At 44.7% G+C, this 19,300-nt stretch overlaps 1 protein-coding gene across 4 annotated transcripts in view; it reads left to right on the forward strand.

Moving 5' to 3' along the window:
• Positions 1-18,968, forward strand: part of LOC118776243 (phosphatidylinositol transfer protein beta isoform) — a 32,985-nt gene extending 14,017 nt beyond the window's left edge. Inside the window, exons 4-12 of one of the 4 annotated variants that reach the window (XM_036526407.1) lie at positions 35-126; positions 967-974; positions 2,681-2,755; positions 3,144-3,227; positions 8,760-8,837; positions 13,058-13,168; positions 13,827-13,949; positions 15,639-15,717; positions 18,889-18,949. In XM_036526407.1, the coding sequence (XP_036382300.1) occupies positions 35-126; positions 967-974; positions 2,681-2,755; positions 3,144-3,227; positions 8,760-8,837; positions 13,058-13,168; positions 13,827-13,949; positions 15,639-15,686 (619 nt within the window). In that variant the 3' untranslated portion in view covers positions 15,687-15,717; positions 18,889-18,949. Of the gene's footprint in view, positions 1-34; positions 127-966; positions 975-2,680; positions 2,756-3,143; positions 3,228-8,759; positions 8,838-13,057; positions 13,169-13,826; positions 13,950-15,638; positions 15,749-18,888 lie in introns of those variants that run through there. The other 3 variants (XM_036526410.1, XM_036526406.1, XM_036526409.1) reach the window with 3 other exon arrangements.
• The last annotated feature ends 332 nt before the right edge of the window (positions 18,969-19,300 follow it).

Raw genomic sequence — 19,300 nt, forward strand, 5'->3', positions numbered from 1 at the left:
GAGCGTGCTTCCTTGTGTCCCCGCCTCCCTGCAGTAAAGTTCCCGCGTTTGTGAAGATGATTGCGCCGGAGGGGGCCCTGGTGTTCCACGAAAAGGCCTGGAACGCCTACCCCTACTGTCGAACCAGTGAGTCCCGCCCCCGCCCTGCCTCACCCAGCCCTCTGCTCTCCGCCTTGCATGCCACATCCAGGGCTTTACCTCTGCACAGTGACCTCTGTTGTTTGCGGTGCACCACTCTGTGGAGTCAAATCTACTGTCTCAGAATGTGCAACACAGCACGGTGGCTGCAGGTCATGTGATCAGCAAAAGGGTATCTGCCAGCTCCCATGTTCATGTTCTTGAGAACCAAGGGGGGGAATGTGTTCAACATCTAACTTTGCCAATCCGAGCACAGCAATTCAGCAGAACTGTACTGTTTATATGGCTTTGCATTATCACTGTGGATTCATGAAGGCACAATTGTTTATTTGCGCATCATTCTGATTTTGTCAGAAGTTTCTGCACCTAAAACTCGGGTTTGAATGAAGTTTTTATTTTTTTGTTTGTTTTGTTCTGATCTATGATGTGTTGATCATTTCATCTTATAAGTCACAATTGGGATGAGGCAGAGATTTTTTTTATCCCCCTGGAGACTTCCAGACTTCCAGACTTCAGTAATTCAATAAAACCTCCATCAGAGCCTCAGACATTGCTGTTGTCTAACAAAGCGCACACCTTCAATGGAGCGTCTGCTGTCTTTGTGTTCAAACAATGTTTTCCCTACAAGGGAGGAAACATGAGAAATCCCGCCCTCTGTGTTTTTGTGCTAATGACTTGACACTTTAACCCAGAATGTTTAGTCTGCAAGTGAAGTTCTGTTGATTGATAATACCTACTTATGTCCCTCTATTTTGACCTCTGTGAACTTTGATGAGTCCTAATTGTTTGTCTCTTTTTTGTATTGCATGCTTGCTCCGTTTGCTTCAGTTGTGACGGTGAGTAATCCAAAAACTTACCCTGTCTTCCTCGTACCTCGTCATACCTGTGAGCCTTGTCTCAGGAGTACCTCGTTCAGCTAGTGTTTGTACCATGTGATCAACTAAAGTCTTGTCCAGGCCACGCCCAGTTGAAGGGGGTGTAGCTTTTAGCCCACTTGTCCTTTACATTATGTCATATACATATGTTTACTGAGAGGTTGACTCTCACCTTTCACTCATGGACTCTTGCTCATGTATTATCTTAGTCTAAAGCACAATTGTCACCGCAAGTGTTGCCAGGTTTAATGCACAGCTGCAAGGCGAGACTCCAGTGCACCCACAGATTTTCCTCAAAGGCTGTAGATAGATAGCAGGTGGATCCCTCTCACTTCGTAGTGGATGAATCCTCACTTGTCTCTTGTTTTACACTGTTAGTCTTGCATTGTGTTAGAGCATGCGTGCAGGCTTGTGTGTATGTCACCCTTCTTTCAAATCTTTGTTCTGCTAATCCAATAGAATTTCCAAATGTGTTTATTTAACTCTTTTAAAATGGTTTCTCCAAATTAGGAATGCGTACGAGTCCTCCTTTTATGTGCCAATTTTCCTTGTACCATGAAACTGTGAAGTAATGGAAGAATAAAATCCTTTTATTTCGCAAGAACAGGAGCAATGTTCAATGAGAACTCATTGGAAAAGGAAAAATTTTAAAAAGTGTAGTAGTAATAAAACATTTTGAAATGAGATGCACATGTGTGAAAATGAGTGTTGCAGTGTAAGCCTCTTCCGGGAGCCTACGTTTAATTGACCTGAACGAGCAACTCAGTCCCTAAGCACAGCTTCAGTCATGTACACAGGAAATGGAGAAGTTTCTGACGGAGGGCAGCAGTGCTGTTTCCTTTTTCTCTCACTAATGAAGGGTGAACTTGTCCCGATTATGTTGCATAGCAAATATTCAGTCATGTATTACTAAGGTTTGTAATATGAGCTTCATCTTAGGCAATGGCAGTTGTAAGACCTAGAACCATTGATTCTTACAGTTGTAATACAAAGTGGTCAAGATTTTGCACAGACTCACAATTTCAGTTAATATAAGATAACATTTGAATAACTTTAACTGTTGGCCCTAGACTTCTCAACACTTTTCTATTTGGTGAATACATATTGCTTCTCCTTTGTTTGAACAGAGTAATCATCCTTCTCAGTTTTGTGATCAGTCGGTGGCCTTCCTAGATTTTGTTCATTGAATTCTACAGCAACAGATCAATATGAAGCACTTTCTCTTGCTACATATTAGCAATTCAGTTTAAATTTTTTTTTTTTTTGTGGGGGGGGGGGTGTGCCTGGATTGCCTTTCTATTGAAGGTAACGAAGTTGATGGATGCACAAGTGCCCCCTGCTGGACATGCTTGCATCTACTGGTTGAACAATTCCTTGGAGAGTATCTTCAGAAGTGAAGAATCAATGCATTACATTATATTTTTGTTTAATTTTCTGTGTTAGAATGGGCAATTAAACAGTGAATGCATGGGTTAAAGGGGAAAAAGAATGTGGTAGAGTAAACAGAGTTTCAGATCTTCAGTTGGAACTGGAAAAGATGCGATTGACCCAACATGAAATTCAAATTGTGTTGAAAACACTACAGGTCCCTCAGCTCTGTGGTTGTCAGTGTTGTTTGAACATTTGTACTTGTGATGAGTCTGGTGACAACAACAATTCCCTTGCAGAATGAGTACATGAAAGATGACTTCTTCATTAAGATTGAGACGTGGCACAAACCCGACTTGGGAGCACTGGAAAATGTGAGTTCTACTGAGCTGCACTCTTTTCTCCCTTTTTTCACCCTTTCTTTATTTTTCTTTTCTTTCTGTCCTTTGGATTTTCATCAGATTCCTCAAATTCCTCAAGGTTCTGTAAATTTGCTAAACCAGTTAACAAATGAATAAAGTAGCAACCTTAATAGTGTAAAACCTTGTAAAAGTTACACTTCTTCCTGTCATTGAATTCTTTTAACACTGTACTGCATAGCCCTGAATAGCCCTGTGGTTGAAAACAGAAGAGTACATTTCAGAAAATGTTGTAATGAATTCCACTTCAGTATGGCCTTTGATGTTGTTTTTTCCTTTATCTTGAGAATAGTGTACTGTCTTGTATTATTCTTGTAACTTTGCCCCCATCTCTTACTGGCAGGTTCATGGGCTGGACCAACCTATATGGAAGACTGTGGAGGTGGTTCCCATTAACATTGCTGACAAGGAGCAAGTGGCACCTGGTGTAAGTGCATCCCGTTTCTGGTCTTTACCCTCCTCTCCCTAAAGATTAGCCTCTCTGAGATTGCATCACATCACACATTTCATCACACAAAAATGCATTTCCAAAAGAGATTGCATTTCCAACGATATTATATTGCTCAGGAACAGAAATGTAGCCTTTGCCTGTTTTGAGTTAAACAGGACAATATATGGATGAAACTAAAACTACAAGGCTATATGATTTCTTATCCCAACTAAACAGTTTTAAATACAAACCTCTTGGTTTAGCCCTTTTGATGGCAGTAAGGTGGCCATTATTATGATTAATATGCTTGATGACATTTACAATTGCAGTCTGTCAAGTCCTTGATCAGTTGTGGGAAAGCTAGACTGAAGCCCAGTGACTTCCCATGATACTTGGGGGTTGGGACTTAATTGCTTGGCCTACACAGCCCCTCCAGCCCACTGCTTGCTCCGTTGTGCTTGTGTGGCTGTGAAAGTAACTGCAAACCTGTCATTTAGAGGGCAGCATAGACTCCGCTTGAGCTTAGCTGGGAGCCCAGCGAACGCATACATTTCTTCACATCTCAGAAACTTTGTGTGAACAGGGAGGGCTCTGTGCATCGCAAAATAGCCAGCAAGCCTGCTCAGTACAAGACAGACAACGTTACCAAGGAGACCTCTCCTGGCTGGATATCTGGACTCGAAAAGTGTGAACAAAACTGAGCTGTCGCCAGGCCATCTGCAAGCCCGGAGGCCAGGTTTCGCCTCGAGTTGTTCAGAGTGCTGAGAGGAGAGGTTAAAGGGCAGGGGGCCCAGCCTGGCCCTGGGGCCCCTGAGACTGCAGCGGGCCTGTCTGCAAGGTGTCTGTCCGAGTTAAGCAAAAGAACGCAGATACCTGCAGTGCAGCTGATTTGACCAGACTGGTGCAAAAAAAAAATAAAGGGAGCGCCGGTTAAAATGGAACCATGTCGATAATTTTTCAAAAAAAAAAAAAAGGCCAAAAATGAGAGCAACACAAAAGAATGACCTTGCTGGGGGCATGGCAGTGGTGTCTCTACTGGGACTGTCCAAACCTTAACTATCCACACTGCTCTGCTCTGTGTCCAATAATTTTCAATCTTGGTTGACTGTGTGTGTGTTTCCTCAATCCCTAAGCGTAAATGGGCCAGATTATTGCAAATACTACACACCCGGGAGACCTAACTTCATCTGTAGCCAGCAAAACCAACAGAGCAGAATAGTACAGCTTGAAGAGAATTCAGGACTGAGTTTAGCACTGGTGTGTTGTTGGCCGCTGGCGAGCGGCCGGAGTGAGAGCAGATTTTACATGAATCCCACCAAACCTAATCAATGTCATGTGGTTTCTCAAATAAAAAAAAAAAAAACATCCAAAAATCGACAACACAACAATGTGTACATGAAGAATTCTGCCCATACTTCTTCCACCCTACCCACCCCCCCCTTCCCATGTGATCTGCAGACCTCAACCCTGACTGTTCTTAATCAAGCCCGGCCCTGCTGCTTGAATTTTTCCCCTGATTTGTGTACACAAAGTGGGCCCCTCGGGGCGAGGGGTAGAGAGGGGGTCCGCAAGCGCAAGCACAGAGAGGCACACGCAATTAACTTCACAGAGGGGCTGGTGCGTTTGGAAGCAATTTGGGAGCAATTGAGCCTGGTGCAAACACAGATTATTGAAGTCAGGTTGGGGAAAAGGAAGGCATGCAAAGCTCGGCGAAATAAACAAGCACATCAGGCACTTTGATTTTATGTCCCAATCCCATGTTGCTCCTTTTAAACTCTCACACGCCAGGCCTTTCCCCCTGGGCTTCTGCTCTGTCCTGTGTATAGAGGACATAAGTCCTTCTCCCGGAGCACCCTCTCAGTTCTCTTATCAGCTCTAGGTAGAGAGAGAGCCCAGTCACTGATCCAGGGCTAAGCACACTGATTCCCCCCCCCCCCCCCACATTGTAACACCAACTTTATTGTGTAGAAATGTTGAAGCAGATCTAAGGTATATATCTGGGATTGCCCTCTGTAGGCATTCTGCAGCAATTGCTTCTGGTGGCCCCAGTTTACTTTGGTGTCTATTTTGTCCACATCATGGGATTGATTATGCATCTTGATTGATCCTTGCAGCCATTTTGTCGTAGAAATCCATATATAAGGATTTAATACTGAATAAGGGGTTCACAAACAGTCTTTCTTTAGCATTTGTGTGCATCAGTCTATATGGCCATATCTAGAGCAGATGCCAAATACATGGCTGTGGATCTGTTGTCAATCTCCTACTTTGAGTACAGATGTGATTCGCCACCCTGTGATTGTAAGTTGGCCCAGGTCTGCGAGGCTCAGCGGCTTTCCTCAGTGTTTGGAGCTCCTGAGACATAGAAACAGTGGCCAGCGGTGCAGAAAGTGTGAGGACAGTTGTTCAGGAGCAGAGTTCTTTCACATGTCTTCTTGCAGAGCTAGAACACATCTCAGCTCTCCTTTTTGCCTTTTTTTGCCTTTTTTTAAACAATGTTACTGGTGGCAACAGCGTAAAGCATCAGCATGCTTCACAGTGTCTCGGTTTGTGGTTTTCTGGAACAGTTTCTGCTGCACTTTCCCTGTGTTTGAAAAGGTGAGGCTGCAGCTGGGCTGAAACGTTCTCCTCTCTGCCCCACTTAGGAAAGACCTTAACACTGCACGCATCACGCACGTGTGGCAATAAGCCCGCTGGTGTGCCTCTTCCACTGATCGGCCGGAGGGCTCTGTTTGATACAGGTTACAGTCTTCTCCACAATACAGCACAAGGAAATAGAATTGCACATTTTCTGTAACAGTGCTGGAATTGTGGGGTCAGCTTGGCGATTGTATGGATGTCCTCATTTCCCCCCTGCCATCAGGCATGCTGCCTCTCGCTGTCTCTATAACAGCAGAAACACTGCAGCGTAAGTTACTTCTCACATAAACATCAGTGGTTTGCCAAAGTGACATCTGGCTGTGGACTCAGAGAGGCATCTCTGCTGTGAAGAACCAGCACCTTCTTTTCATCCTTGCAAAACTCTGCATTTAGAGATGTATAAAAAAAAAAAGGAGCTGCAGAGAAAAAGCTTGTCTGTATTCTGCATATGCATAACACAGGGCACGATTTTAATTGTCTGTGCTGGAACTGTCTGCCAGTTACACAGTGTAGGCTTGTCAGTGTTTATGCACAAAAATGTGCCTTTGCTGATATGTTTTCCCTTCTTTTGAGGTGCAGTTTTGTGTGTGTGCCTGTGTGTGCCTGTGTGTGTGTGTGCGTGCGCGCAAGTCTGCATGTGTTCCTGTGCATGTCTGCATGTTCATATGTGTGTTTCTTTTTTGCCTTCCCTTGTGTATGTGTATACATGCCTCTCTCCTCCTGTGTGTGGGAGTGCATTCCCGACTGCGTGTGCGCATGTGTGTCTCTCTTTCCCCCTTTTTGATGTGCATCTCCCTCTCCCTCAGCGTGTCCGTCCATGTGCAGAATGTGGCTAACGAAGCTAACGAGCACTGGAGTTCATTACCTTTCCGGGCCGATCGGGCCGCAGCCTGGGGCATGACTGCAGGCCAGCGTCGCGCCGCGAGCGCAAACGAGTTTGTTAGCGCAATTAAAGGCGCAGCATATTCCGAGCGCGTGGCCCGCCGCGCTCGCCCTAATTGCTGAGAATCTTCCTCTTCCTTGCAAGACTTTGATTTCCAAGGCTTATTAGCGCGTGGCGCATTGCATATTGTTGCCGGGCCCCAGCCGGGACCGGGCACGCTGATTAAAACACCAGATTAATGCGGTTTTTCCTCTTCCCCCTTGGTTTGTTTGGCTCACTCCAGTCATCCAGTAGCCCTGAAAAGCAGCTTTTTGCTCCGGGCGCATCATGATTTATTTAAAATTGGTGGGCCCTTGAGCTGCGGTTAATTTTAAAGGCTCTCGCTTATTTATTTTCTTTTTTTTCCGCCCATTTTATTTATTTGACTTCACGCTCTCTTCCCCCCCGTCCTTATTAAAAATGAATAATATGTTGCAAAGAGTTGTCCAAAGCCATTACACAGTCATGCAGGTAGCCTGCTGTGTATGTGTGTGTGTGTCAGAGAGAGAGTGAGTGTTTTAATGACTCTCTCTCTAACACACACACACACACACACACACACACACACACACACATTCAAGCAAAACCGTAATGGCTCCCCTTACCTCTCTCGTGGCCCTCTTACCATGCTGTGACTTCTGTTTGGCTGTGTAATTTTGACTTTGGGACAGGCCAGGTTGTGGGAATGGCTGGAGTGTCAGCCTCACGTCTCTAACGAGCTGTTCTGTTTCTCTTGTGAATGTTTTAACTGTGGTGTTCAACACATATTCTGTGTGTTGCAGGTTCTGACATAGCTGTGTTATGTTATAATATTTACACTGTTCTTAGTGCTGGCGTGTGTGTGTGTGTATGTGTAGTTTTTTTTTTTGTGTGTGTGTGTCATCGCCTGTTTGATGATGGGGTTACAGGAAGGGCAGTAGGTTGTCTGCCCCTACTCCCTTCTGGCATCAGTAATCTTAAGAGAAGGCTACAGCTGGTGGCAACTGCCCCCCGCCTCCAGCCTGGGCCCCTAACAGCCCCACCCCCAACCCTTACTCAGTCCCAGGGCATGGAGTATCACCTCACGCTCTGCTGCTCCTGTAGTCAGGTCCTAGAGAGCACCACTGAGGAGCACCAGGACTGATCTGCTACTGCAGCTTAGGGCTCTGCAGCTGGGGGTAGGAAGAGGGTGCCGGTATCAAGAACTTTCACTCCCACTTACCAGACCAACCTGTAGTGCCCGCTCTTGTGGGTTTTTCCTCTGGCTGTGGTGGGATGGCTTAATGCTCTGCATGTCCCTCCCAGTGCTCTGCAGGGAAAGCCGCACTGCTCCTCACGCCCGCCCGCCCCCCTCCCTGTCATCGCTAAGCACTGCCGCACGGCCGTGCCTGCAGTCAGGGGGAGTTACTATTAGCGTGCAGCCAATGCGGACAGACAGGGCCCTGCAGTCATAGATTTAGCAGGGCGCGGGGCAGTGTCTCGCATGGAACCACCCAACGTCCTGCAACACTCCTCTCCGCAGAGACCCCCAGCGGGCTGCCCAGGGGCCGGCACTCTGTGCGCTGCTCGTGGGGGATGACCCTCCTCTGAACCCCTCCTCCGAGTCTGGTCCCCAGCCAGTCCAGCTGGGCTTGTTATGTCTGTCCAGAGAAACAAACAATCACGAAACAAAACCAGCCAAACAAATGCATTTAGCTACCTGCAAAGGCCCCTTAAAGCCTCATTTTGTTGAAGTTATCTGACCTTAAAAAAAAATCCCTCATTACAAGTAAGAGATGTTTTCCCTGGCACACATGCAAACATGGCTGCCCTTGACCTTAAAAATGGAAAAAACGGATGCAATGAGGAAATTATGGATGCAAAGTGTTGCTGGTTATTTTTGATCAATGTCGTAGTTAAGAAAAACTGAAGATCTCTCATGCTCTCTTCGGTCTCCCATCTTAATTTTTTCTCACATTCGCCATCTTCCTCTTTCTCTTCATTTCCAGGACTACAAGGCAGAGGAGGACCCTGCATTGTTCCAGTCGGTGAAGACAGGCAGAGGTCCTCTTGGGCCCAACTGGAAGGTATGATCCATGGCAACCCGTCTGTCTGTCTGTCTTTCTGTCTGGGAGAGAGAAAGTGGGAAAGAGACAGAGTTATTCAGTCAGGAGGAGAGAGAGAGAGTCTGAGTGGCAGAGCTATAAGCTCCTATTTGATGAAGACAAATCACCTCTTTCTCTCCACTAATTTGGCGTAATAGAAAGCGAACGAGAGGGGGGCCAGGTTTGGGATCTCCTGTCAGCGGTGTAGACAGGGCTGTCTGCAGCGGAGAGGGGCACACGTGCGCGCACTGCCTCACTTAGCAGTCTCTAACTACCGTCTCAAGCCCCGTCCTTTGTTTTCACACACTCTTAGTCAGATTGATGTCTGAGCAGCACGCACCGCTCAAGGGAGCTGGTGCAGTGACCCATTTCAGACGTTCTCATTCATCGGAGTACCCTTTGGACTACCTTTATTGGCTTAAAGTCGCTCACCAGTGGGTTAGGCTTGCTGGTTGGCAAGTAAGCAGGGTGGGATAACATGTATAAACGCAGACATTTGGCTCACGTTAAACTGACCACCGCTTCCCCTCCCACCACCACCACCAGCAACACAGTCACCTTCCCATGATTGACCGCTTCTGGCTGAGTAAATTATCTCTACCCCAACAGCCCTGACATGAGATATCCCTGAGACTGTGATGCTTGGAGAAGTTCAAATTGTCACTCGGAATCAAATGGCGAGACAATGGCAGTGCACTTCACCCAAATTTCGTGGCATAAAACTTCTTCAAGTCTTCCCAAAGAACAACCCATTCCCCAAACCTCTGAAAAGTACGAAGAAAGCCGAGCAACTTTTTATTTTGTTTTTTAATTAGATCATTTTTTCCCTCTTCTTCTGTGACAACAGAGAACCTTTTTAGAATAAAAAGGAGAGTAAAAGTTACAATGGAACTACGATTTCTGCCTGCAGCCCCCCCACCCCCTCCTCTGCTCAATAAAGCCCTTGTCTATCTCTGCATGCACACGCTCCCATACTATCAGCGCACTTTGAATTGCAAAAACTCTTCCTCCTTTGAGCGGGAAAAATGTCACCGTAAACGTTTTGATGTGGGATTCGTTTAATGTGAAGTTCTCCTTTAGCGGTGACAAGTTTCTAAACCCTCCGCAAATTCAAATGTTTTACGATCGGCGCATCAAATGATGTCCTTGTCAGACAGGATGGCAATGGCTGCGCTGGGTGGGGGTCTGACATTTCTCCTTGCGCGGCGGTGGGAACATGAAATGATTAATTAACGCGGGCACTCGTAGGAAAAGGTGCGGGGGGGGGGCAGGGTGGTCCCGGGCGTTAATAATTCAGCCAGCCACAGCGGAGACGTCGTTATCTGCTTCCCTGGCCACAAAGGCACTCCTGTCGGGAGCGGTGTCGCGGGGGATGGTGGGGGTGAGACGGTCCCTTCATCTGGAGTTTATCCACTTTGCTCATCCCTCGCTTACTACCCCCCCCCCCCCCCCCCCTTCTGAACCTGTCAGAGTCTCGCAGAGACGAAGGCACAGACGGAGCGCGGGAGCAGCAATTCAATTGGAAAGTATTTTTATCCGCGAATTTGAGCTTTTCCCCGATTGATTATAATTTCATAAATTCAGTTCAAAAACGGCATCTATTTGGGGTATTATTGTTTTATGACCGTGGCTGCGATTTGCTCTCTTTGTTGGGAGTTTTGGTTGCAGCGCTTCTTGTTCCTTTCATCCCGCTGGCTCGCCGCTTTTCCATCACGGCTCCCTCAGAAGATGGGAACGGAGTTTGACTGGATACCGCTGGTGCCCAGTCACTGAGGAGAAATGAAGTTTACGTTTTCAGAGCAGTGCAGATGGAGACTAGGGCAAGAAGTGCCAAATTTGACCCTGAAACATTAAATGCCACTTATTTGTGCGGGGAGTATTATTAAAGAATGAAGGCTGAAGGTCGATGATGTGTTTGTCAACATTTCTTCAATATATTGCTTCTAAATAGTCAATGTGGCAAGGTACATGTTTAAAGATACCTGTTTAAATGAATCTCATGAGGGGGAATCAAAGAGAGCAGATTTTGTGTGTTCTAGTCTGCATCTCTAATCAGCTGGATGCCTATTTTATGCTCCCGTTGAATATGTTTAGGACATGATTGAAGATGTACAATACCTCTTAAGAATCCATGCCTTGAGAAAGGTACAGCCAAACAGTCCTCGAGCCGTGAGATGACAGGAAGAGGATAGCTGGAGGGTGAGAGGTTGAGTCTGCAGTCATGCTACCTGACACTGGCGCAGGTACACTGTGGACTTGCTCTTCTAGGGATCTTCATTGCAAACTGTGACAGCCCAGCTCCAGTGTCAAATGTCTTCTCTGCAACAGGAAGAAATATGTAAGTGCAGAATGTTGATACCAGTACAGCACTTTGCCTTTCACAGGGATATGTGAAAAGCATGGGGGCTGTACTGTACTGATAAAGAGGGGTTTGTTGCAGATGCCAAAGGAACACACTTTTAATAGTCATCATGTAATGAAGAAGTGGTTTATGTGTATATTGATGTCATCACGCAATAAGGATAAAATAAATGTAAAATGAACAGACTTTGACTGGACTTTGATGTAACGGTGAGGATGATGATAGGAAGGGTAATGATGGTGACGTGGATGAACAGAAGATGGTAGCAGCAAAAACTGGCTTGACACATGCTGCTCTCACACTAGATATACCCGCGGAAGCACTGTCCCATCAGTCTCCCCGTTAATTCCATACGCTGTTCTTACTGAGGTTGCACTGAGTGCACCTATGAGCGCGTTGTGTAATCTGCCTCTCTCGCTTTCTCTTTTAGCAGCTTGCTTGCTTTTTTTCCCCTGAATGCCGTAATCAGGGAAGTGAATTAGTGCTGAAATAGTTCTGCTGTACATGCAGACATTGCAGTGTCACAGGAGTGCGGTAATGAAGTGTTGTCTCTGCGCTGAGAGCGTGCATGGGTTGGCGCAGTGCACTGCGGCCCAGGAGCAGAGCGACTCCAAAAATAAGTGCCTCCTGAATATTTGAAACCGCAAATGCAGAGGATCTCCTCTACTAGAATACGGGTTAAGTTGGCAGTGATGACATGAGGTGTAATTGGCTTTGATCTGTGATAGCAAAAGTGTTTTCGTTTAAATAATTAATGTTACGGGTTGAAACCCTGTTAACAATGCTGTTGTGACTTTGTAGCCAACTTGCTTTAATAAATTTACTCATACAATTGTGTGCTTTTCCCCCATAACTGTACTTCACAAAGTGGATTATTAAAAAGTACATTAAATTAAAATCACTTACTATAGTGAACTTTAGCATCCTGTGGATGGTGGTGGAATTCTGATGTGTTTGTGAATTTTTGGTCCCGTAAGATGGGGAGAGGCTAAAACGCAGGTAAACCCACACATTAGATTTTAATCACAGTTCTTGCTGCCAACCTGATATTTTAATAATCGTGCCATTGACGCCGCGTGCGTCTCGCCTCCGCCACCCCGCCCTCGGGGCCTCGTCTCACATGTCCCACAGACACTCAATACCCTTTGTGAAAATGAAAAACACAGTTCAAGCTTCTTTTGAATTCCATTTAAGAATAAGTTGAGGGAGGGGAGGAAAGAAAAAAGGGGTTTTTAACAAGAGGAACCAGAGGAAAGCAATCGGATCTGTTATCTGAAACGGCGACCTTTTTCTGGGGAGGGAGCCCCGGTAGAAGAAAAGGCTTCTGAAGACATGTCTTCTCTGGGGCTAGATGGGTCACAGGAATACGAGCACGGTGACACCGATTTGTTTTCTCCTCCTTGAATATTGTCGCAGTGGGCTGCCTTTCAGCCTCCAGACTCTCACTAAGAGAGAGTGGAAGAAAATGCGTAGGAAATTTATACTGATTGTTGATCTCAACTGTGGCGATTTACTGTGAAAATATGATTAGGATAAAATTAACCTTCATCTAAAATGGCCATTTCCCTCAGTGATATGACAGTGTTGATGCTGACGGTCTACATAAAGACTAAGGAGAAACCTAGATGAGAATTACAGATGTTTTCATGTCTTTAAATGAATGTAACAAATTGTGTTTTGCAGGATGGTGAGGATTTTGAACAGTTTATCATCTGAGGTTGTTTCCAGTGAACACAAAGAGCATAACAATGAGTCTGAGGGTTGTTGTTTGGCTTTTTCATGACTATTATGCATAAATGGTAAGTAATGCCTGTCATGTCACTTTGTGTGTCCCTAACAGAAGGAGCTGGTGACTAAGACTGACTGCCCACGCATGTGCGCGTACAAGCTGGTCACGGTCAAGTTCAAGTGGTGGGGCCTGCAGAACAAAGTTGAGAGCTTCATTCACAAAGTAAAAATCTCTTATTTTATGTGAATCAAATATCATTAAACCAAAAATACTCAAAACATGTTACGGTATGTCCCATAAAAACTTTAATAGAACAATATACTTAGACTAATTATAGGATGAAAGTACTGTTCAGACAGGGTCAGTTTCATCAGATGCCACTGAGCACTTACGCAGTGTCAGAACTTATTTTTAAATGTAAACTACACTTGGCACAGTTGGGTTCATAATATGAAAACGCATTCCGCGTCTGGCTCAATGAAACTGATGAAATCATGCTGGAAGGGACGTGTCACTTCTTGTGATCTAGCCCACTATAAATTTGTGTTATTTGTGTAAATTTGTGTTACAAGAAGTGTGGTCTTTGGCCACAGAAACCTGATTTGTTGAAGATCAGCTGGCACTGGTGAATTTTTATCATTATTTGTCCAGGACAACTCAAAAATTCCCAGCATTCAGTGTAAGTCAGAGAACCCTGGGAATGGTTGTTCTGTCTGTAAGGTGCTAACCACAATGTGGAGAAGCATTCTTTTATTCCTCCTAGTTAATAATCTGAGTTTCAGTACACTGGAATACAGGTCTGGGTCCCAAACCCTACAGACTCCAGTCTACCTACAGCAACTTTCATGACCCTTTCATTTCACTCTTTACTCTCCTGCAGCAAGAGAAGAGAATCTTCACCAATTTCCACCGGCAGCTTTTCTGCTGGATTGACCGCTGGGTGGAGCTTACCATGGAGGACATCCGGCGTATGGAGGATGAGACACAGAAAGAGCTGGAGGAGGTAGGGACCAAACCAAGCAAACACCCTACAAACATCCACCACGCCCCTTCCTTTCAGGTTGTAATGCTTACCTACCCACATACCCATCCATGTTCTACTCAGACATCAGCTTTAACACCCAGTACCTTATCCATCTCCATCACCACATGAGTTCTCAGTGTGAAATATGCCATGACTTTGGTTCTTTTTTTTCCCCCTTCCTTTGCATGTTTATCAATCCAGTCAATTATGCACTGATATGTTGTTGAGAGCTGATGTGTACAACTAACAATGCTTTTGAAAAGGTAACAAGATTTAGTTCTTGTGGACAGAAAACTGAAATGGTGACCAATTCTCACCGTGGTTTTGACACCCTAATTGGAACCGGCAGATCTATGATATTGCACATATTGTGTTCTATCCCCTCTGTTCATGCATTCAGTCTGACTTGTGAGCTACTTGTTTTGAACAAGTTCCAAAGTGTTCAGTTTCAGTGAAAGAGGGTGAATTTTTTTGGCCCAAATTCACCACTTTTCCTATTGCCATTGAAATGGTATACCAGTCCACTGGGTTTTCTTTATAGAATCCCACAAATTCTAGAGTTCTTATTTTTTTTTCTAATGCCAGTCAAGGAAACCTCTTTTCCCCTAAGAAATACACACAAAATCTATTTTTTAAACCTAAAGTAATATTTGTGAAAGATTTCTGTCCAAAGCACAGCCCAGGTCAGCCAAAATCAATGACTTAAACCCCCTTGTTGTCAGTTACATTAGCGTAGAAAATCATATATAGTAGCAATAAATTTGACTACTTAATATCTGAGCTGTACACTCCCATTGAGTCCCATTGGTCCCCATTAATTTCACTGCATGTGCTCTGTGTATATTCTCAGCCATTTCTATCTGTGTGGGATGCGATGCTTTGGCAACAAGCTTCCTCCCACAGTGAGGAAAATTAAACCGAGCTTGAAGTTCTAACTTGTTCAGACCCTGTATGGGTCTCCACATGGATCATGTTTTTTCCCAGCCTGTAGCTCCTGCAAAAGCCAGGGAGAGATCCGCACAGTATACACTCAGAAATACATTTAATAGAAACCCAAGCAACACATGGAAGTTGTCAGAAGAACCAGTGCTGCACACCTGATTTACTTTATTTTTGTGTCATTCCATCAATGCTTTATCAGTGTATATATAAAGCATCACCACTAGCAGCCGAGCGGAAAGAGAAAATGTATTCTTCACCATTACTGCTTTAACCAGTGACACTGGGATAGAGAGGGAAATACTCACTCTTTAAATGCTTAAAAGCCTCTGATGACAGTGACAAGTGCACATGACAGTATATGGAAGATGTGTATAACGTGAGAGGAAATGTGTTTTCTGACGTCTGTCACGCAGGCTTGTGTAGCAGAACTCTGCTGCCTATTCCTCTGACTCATTCCAGTTACATCAAAGCATAACTTGGCTCACCACCTCGTTAATAACTGGAGCTATCCAAATAAAAGGAAAAGGCTCGTTTGTTTCCCCCTCCCTTACTGACTCCCATTCGGGATGAGCGTACTTTGCTTCTGTTGTCATGATGTGCACTAACACATGGTTTTACAGGGCTGAGTCGAGCAGCAAGCCATCCCCTGGCGCTTGCTTACTGGCCTGGCTTGGTGGCCCTACTAACGATGCCCTCCCCTGGGGGGGGCTCTCATTTTACATCTAGATGCGCAAGAAAGGCTCTGTGCGGGGTACGAAGGCTACAGAAGACTAACCCCACCCATTTTAGGTCAGAGGCAGGCTGTGTAAGTGAAGCAGGAGAATGAGAAGTATAGTTGGTGATGGCCACTGCACATTTCTCAACCTTGCATTGCCGTCCTCCTTCTTTCTCTGTTTGTTCTGCAGTATCTGACCGATTGGCTGCACTGTTTCCATTCTCACCATTTGTGATCTGATGGGGTTTTTGTCTCTTTATTAGTTTCAGTCAGTTTCAGTAAATTCATCTTTTTTTAGGAATAGATGTATGTTGCTTTTTGGTTGTTTTCAAATAATTGTTTAACAGCCCAGAAAAATATATATTGATTTGTCACTGTGTAAGATTTTGAAATGGATGACTTGTCAACCTTAGGAAAACGGACACATACTTGTCAGTCTGAGCATAGGGTGTGTAGAAATAGTCCCTAAAAACTGTAATATTTCATTTCAGACATCTGGAAAGCCATTTCTAGAAAAGGGCTGGTGGAATTACATGCTATATCAAAAATGTCCTTACCAAATCAGTTACTGGCAGGGCATCAAGCCATTGACTCACTGGTTTCTTCAGTGTGTTCCACATGCCAAGAGAGAGGCCCAGACCCAGAGAGAATTCATCCAGAGAACAGAACACCTCCATTGGCACCGCTCAGACTTTTCTCTGTGTAAATCCCTTTTTCCGTACAGGTTAAGTCTGCACAGGCCCTCTCTGGTCCAGAATAAATCAAAACCAGAAGTTGTTGGCGAGGTTAGAAAGTAATGCGGAGCTGGACAGTCCAAATGGTGTGGGCCGAGGCAGTTCTGGCCCGACACCAGCGTGGAGCTTTTCATCCCGGCTGGCAGCACCATGTGTTTCCAATTCGGAGTTTGTTCGCAGACTCCATCAAAGCACCGGCAGGGAAGAACACACGGCGCTCAGCCCGGCTCACGGGAGGCCAGGCTGCAGCTCACAGTGGAAGTTCTCTCACAGAAGAGCTTTGTGCTCAAATGTACCACGAAAATCGTTTTCATACCCAGATAATACGTAACACCCGCACAACATTGATACATGTCATATAGATATGATATATGCCGTCACACAGTGTTGCTACAATGTTATAGCACCATTATGAGAATTACTTATCTGGGACGTGTATCCCTTGTATATGTAGCCAACAATATAGATTATAGTCCGACATGTTGTTGGGTGGAAAGTGAAATCATATAGCAATGCAGGCAGTATAGAGATTTTCTCAATTCTCTGCTTTTCTCAACCACACATTAGCAGGAATTACTCATTAAAAAGAAAAACATTTCAAAATTTTTAGTAAGCGTTATAATCAGAACCTGCACAATTAGCATTATGACAGAAACATGTACATAGCCTCCTTCTAAACCTTCCAACATCAATGCAAGGTGTTTTAATTGGCTTTGTTTGGAAGTATTTAATAATTTTAAGTGTTATTACTGTAGATATTCTGGAGTAGAATCAATTTTTGCACAAGGGTTTGCTCTCAGAAAATGTACTCTGGGTGTACAACTCAAATGCTTATGGAAAGCAATTTTATTTTGCTGGTGCTGAAGATTAAATGTTAATTCAGTTGTTGGAGCCCTTTGTTAGATGCCAGGCCAGATCCTGACTGTTGTTGGGGTAGGTCTAAGGTACAATTGGACCAGGAAAAACAAGTTGTATTCAATGGAAGTGCAGCAGCTGGCAGCAGAGGTAAAATACGAAAGGGCAGTTATGTGCAGTCAGTTACTGACATTGTTAGCAACTTTCTAGCTAAATATTTAATTATTTCTTGTCATTGTGCTTTTGCCATTGGATAACTCGTATAGAGCACTAGAATGTCATGAAGATGTACTCTGCAGACTCCCTCAGTTCAAATGTGTTGCAATGGAAACAGTGTGTGCCCTGTTTTAGCTGTTCATGGTATCTGTGCTTTCCTGTCACCTGTCAGTCGGTCACCGCACTCACAATGTTTGAAGCCCAGATGTAATTCTGGGACCCCGTCACCCAGGACCCCCTGGGCCACCGCTTGCCGCTTTCCAGATCCCAAAATACCTATTGATAGGGGAACTGTATTGTCACCCGGATGACTTCTCCACTTCGAAACACAATTGCACAGGTCTTATCTTTTTCTGGGGTTCTCACAGCATCCAAAACTTTCTATCCTGGCTTTTTTTTTGTTCATCTTAATTACGGTAATAGGCAATGCAACATGTCCGTTTAGTGCAAAGAATGAAGGACATGTAGCATTGCCTAGGATTCCTAGCTGATGGCAGAGCCTACCGTTTGGGAGCGGGACTATGGACGGGAAAAGGGAAGCACTATGGGTTTTTTTTTTTTTTTTTTTTGGTGAAGAACTAACTGAAGCCTGCTTGCCTATTGCTTGTGTTCTAACAGCAGATGGTGGGGAAGTGGGGGGAGTGTGTGTGTGGGGGGGGGGGGGGAGTCCAAAAGACTCATTAACATACAGATGGAATTCTGCACTTGAGAAGGGCTTGTGCTGAGATCGAGAAGGAAGGACGCTGAGCAAAAGAGGGAAGGAAGGAAAGATAGAGGGTGTGGGGAAGAGAAAGGAGAGCAAGGGAACGCAAGATGTGGCACGAATGATTGGCAGTTATCAGAGGAACATGTCCAGCCTACCATGATTCATATTGTACACTGATGCAGAGGTATGTGGAGGAGTGAAGAATTTCAGACTGTTGTCAAAGAAAGCTGTCCACATCTCTAGTGGGAGGAAAGATGTGAATATCCTGCGGTTTGGCCAATCCCCCTGCCTGCTAATACTAGTGCTAGTTCTTGGGGTGACCCACTCAGCCCCTACTTCACAGCAAAAACAAAGCAGCCTTATTTGCAAGTTCAATCTGCACAAGGTTGTCCTTCAGTACATTTCTATTGAGCTATGACTTTGGTGCATTAGTCAGTGAATCTGACTGTTGCTTTTTTACTGACTCTTCAAATCCAACCAAATTCAAATGCTGCAGAATCTAGTGACCTTTCACCGGTAGATAAGTTGTTTGTGGGTCCTGGCCTTTAGCTATGAGCTGGAAGTTCACACTCATGATCTCTCACTATCTCAGCATTGCAGGAAGCAACCCTCTCTTGTGAATTCCAAATGTTGAAGTACGTGTTGATACCTGCCCTTGTTTTTAAGTGTGCCTAATATTTTGTGTATTTTTTTTTGTCTCCCTTTGTTTTTCTCCCTTTACCCTCTGCTGTCTCTCTCTCCCACTTATAGCTCCGTAAGCAGGGTCAGGTCCGAGGCACCAGTGCTGCGAATGACGAATGAGGCAAAAAAATGTAAAAAAAAAAAAAAAACCCCGCTCAAAACAATCCTACTGTTGATGATGATGGCAGAAGAAAAAACCTGAGGCGGTCCAGTTGTGTGCCGTGTTCACCTTTTTCTCACTGATTCCAAGGATTGCAAATGATCAGTAGTACTTGTACCCAACCTCAATCCAATCACAGACAATTCATTGAAGAAAATTTTTGAAAAATGTCTATTTTTTAAATTACACAAATAGCCAGTACTCCTGGTGTTGAGCATGCCAGTACTCACCAGGGCTATATTTTGATATGCAGCGACAACCATATAATAAAGGTTAGCCCTTTAGTCAGAGCTAGGAGTTGGCTGTAAATTGTTTTTGTTT

Source organism: Megalops cyprinoides, chromosome 4, assembly GCF_013368585.1.
Source record: "Megalops cyprinoides isolate fMegCyp1 chromosome 4, fMegCyp1.pri, whole genome shotgun sequence".
NCBI classification, from domain to species: Eukaryota; Metazoa; Chordata; class Actinopteri; order Elopiformes; family Megalopidae; genus Megalops; species Megalops cyprinoides.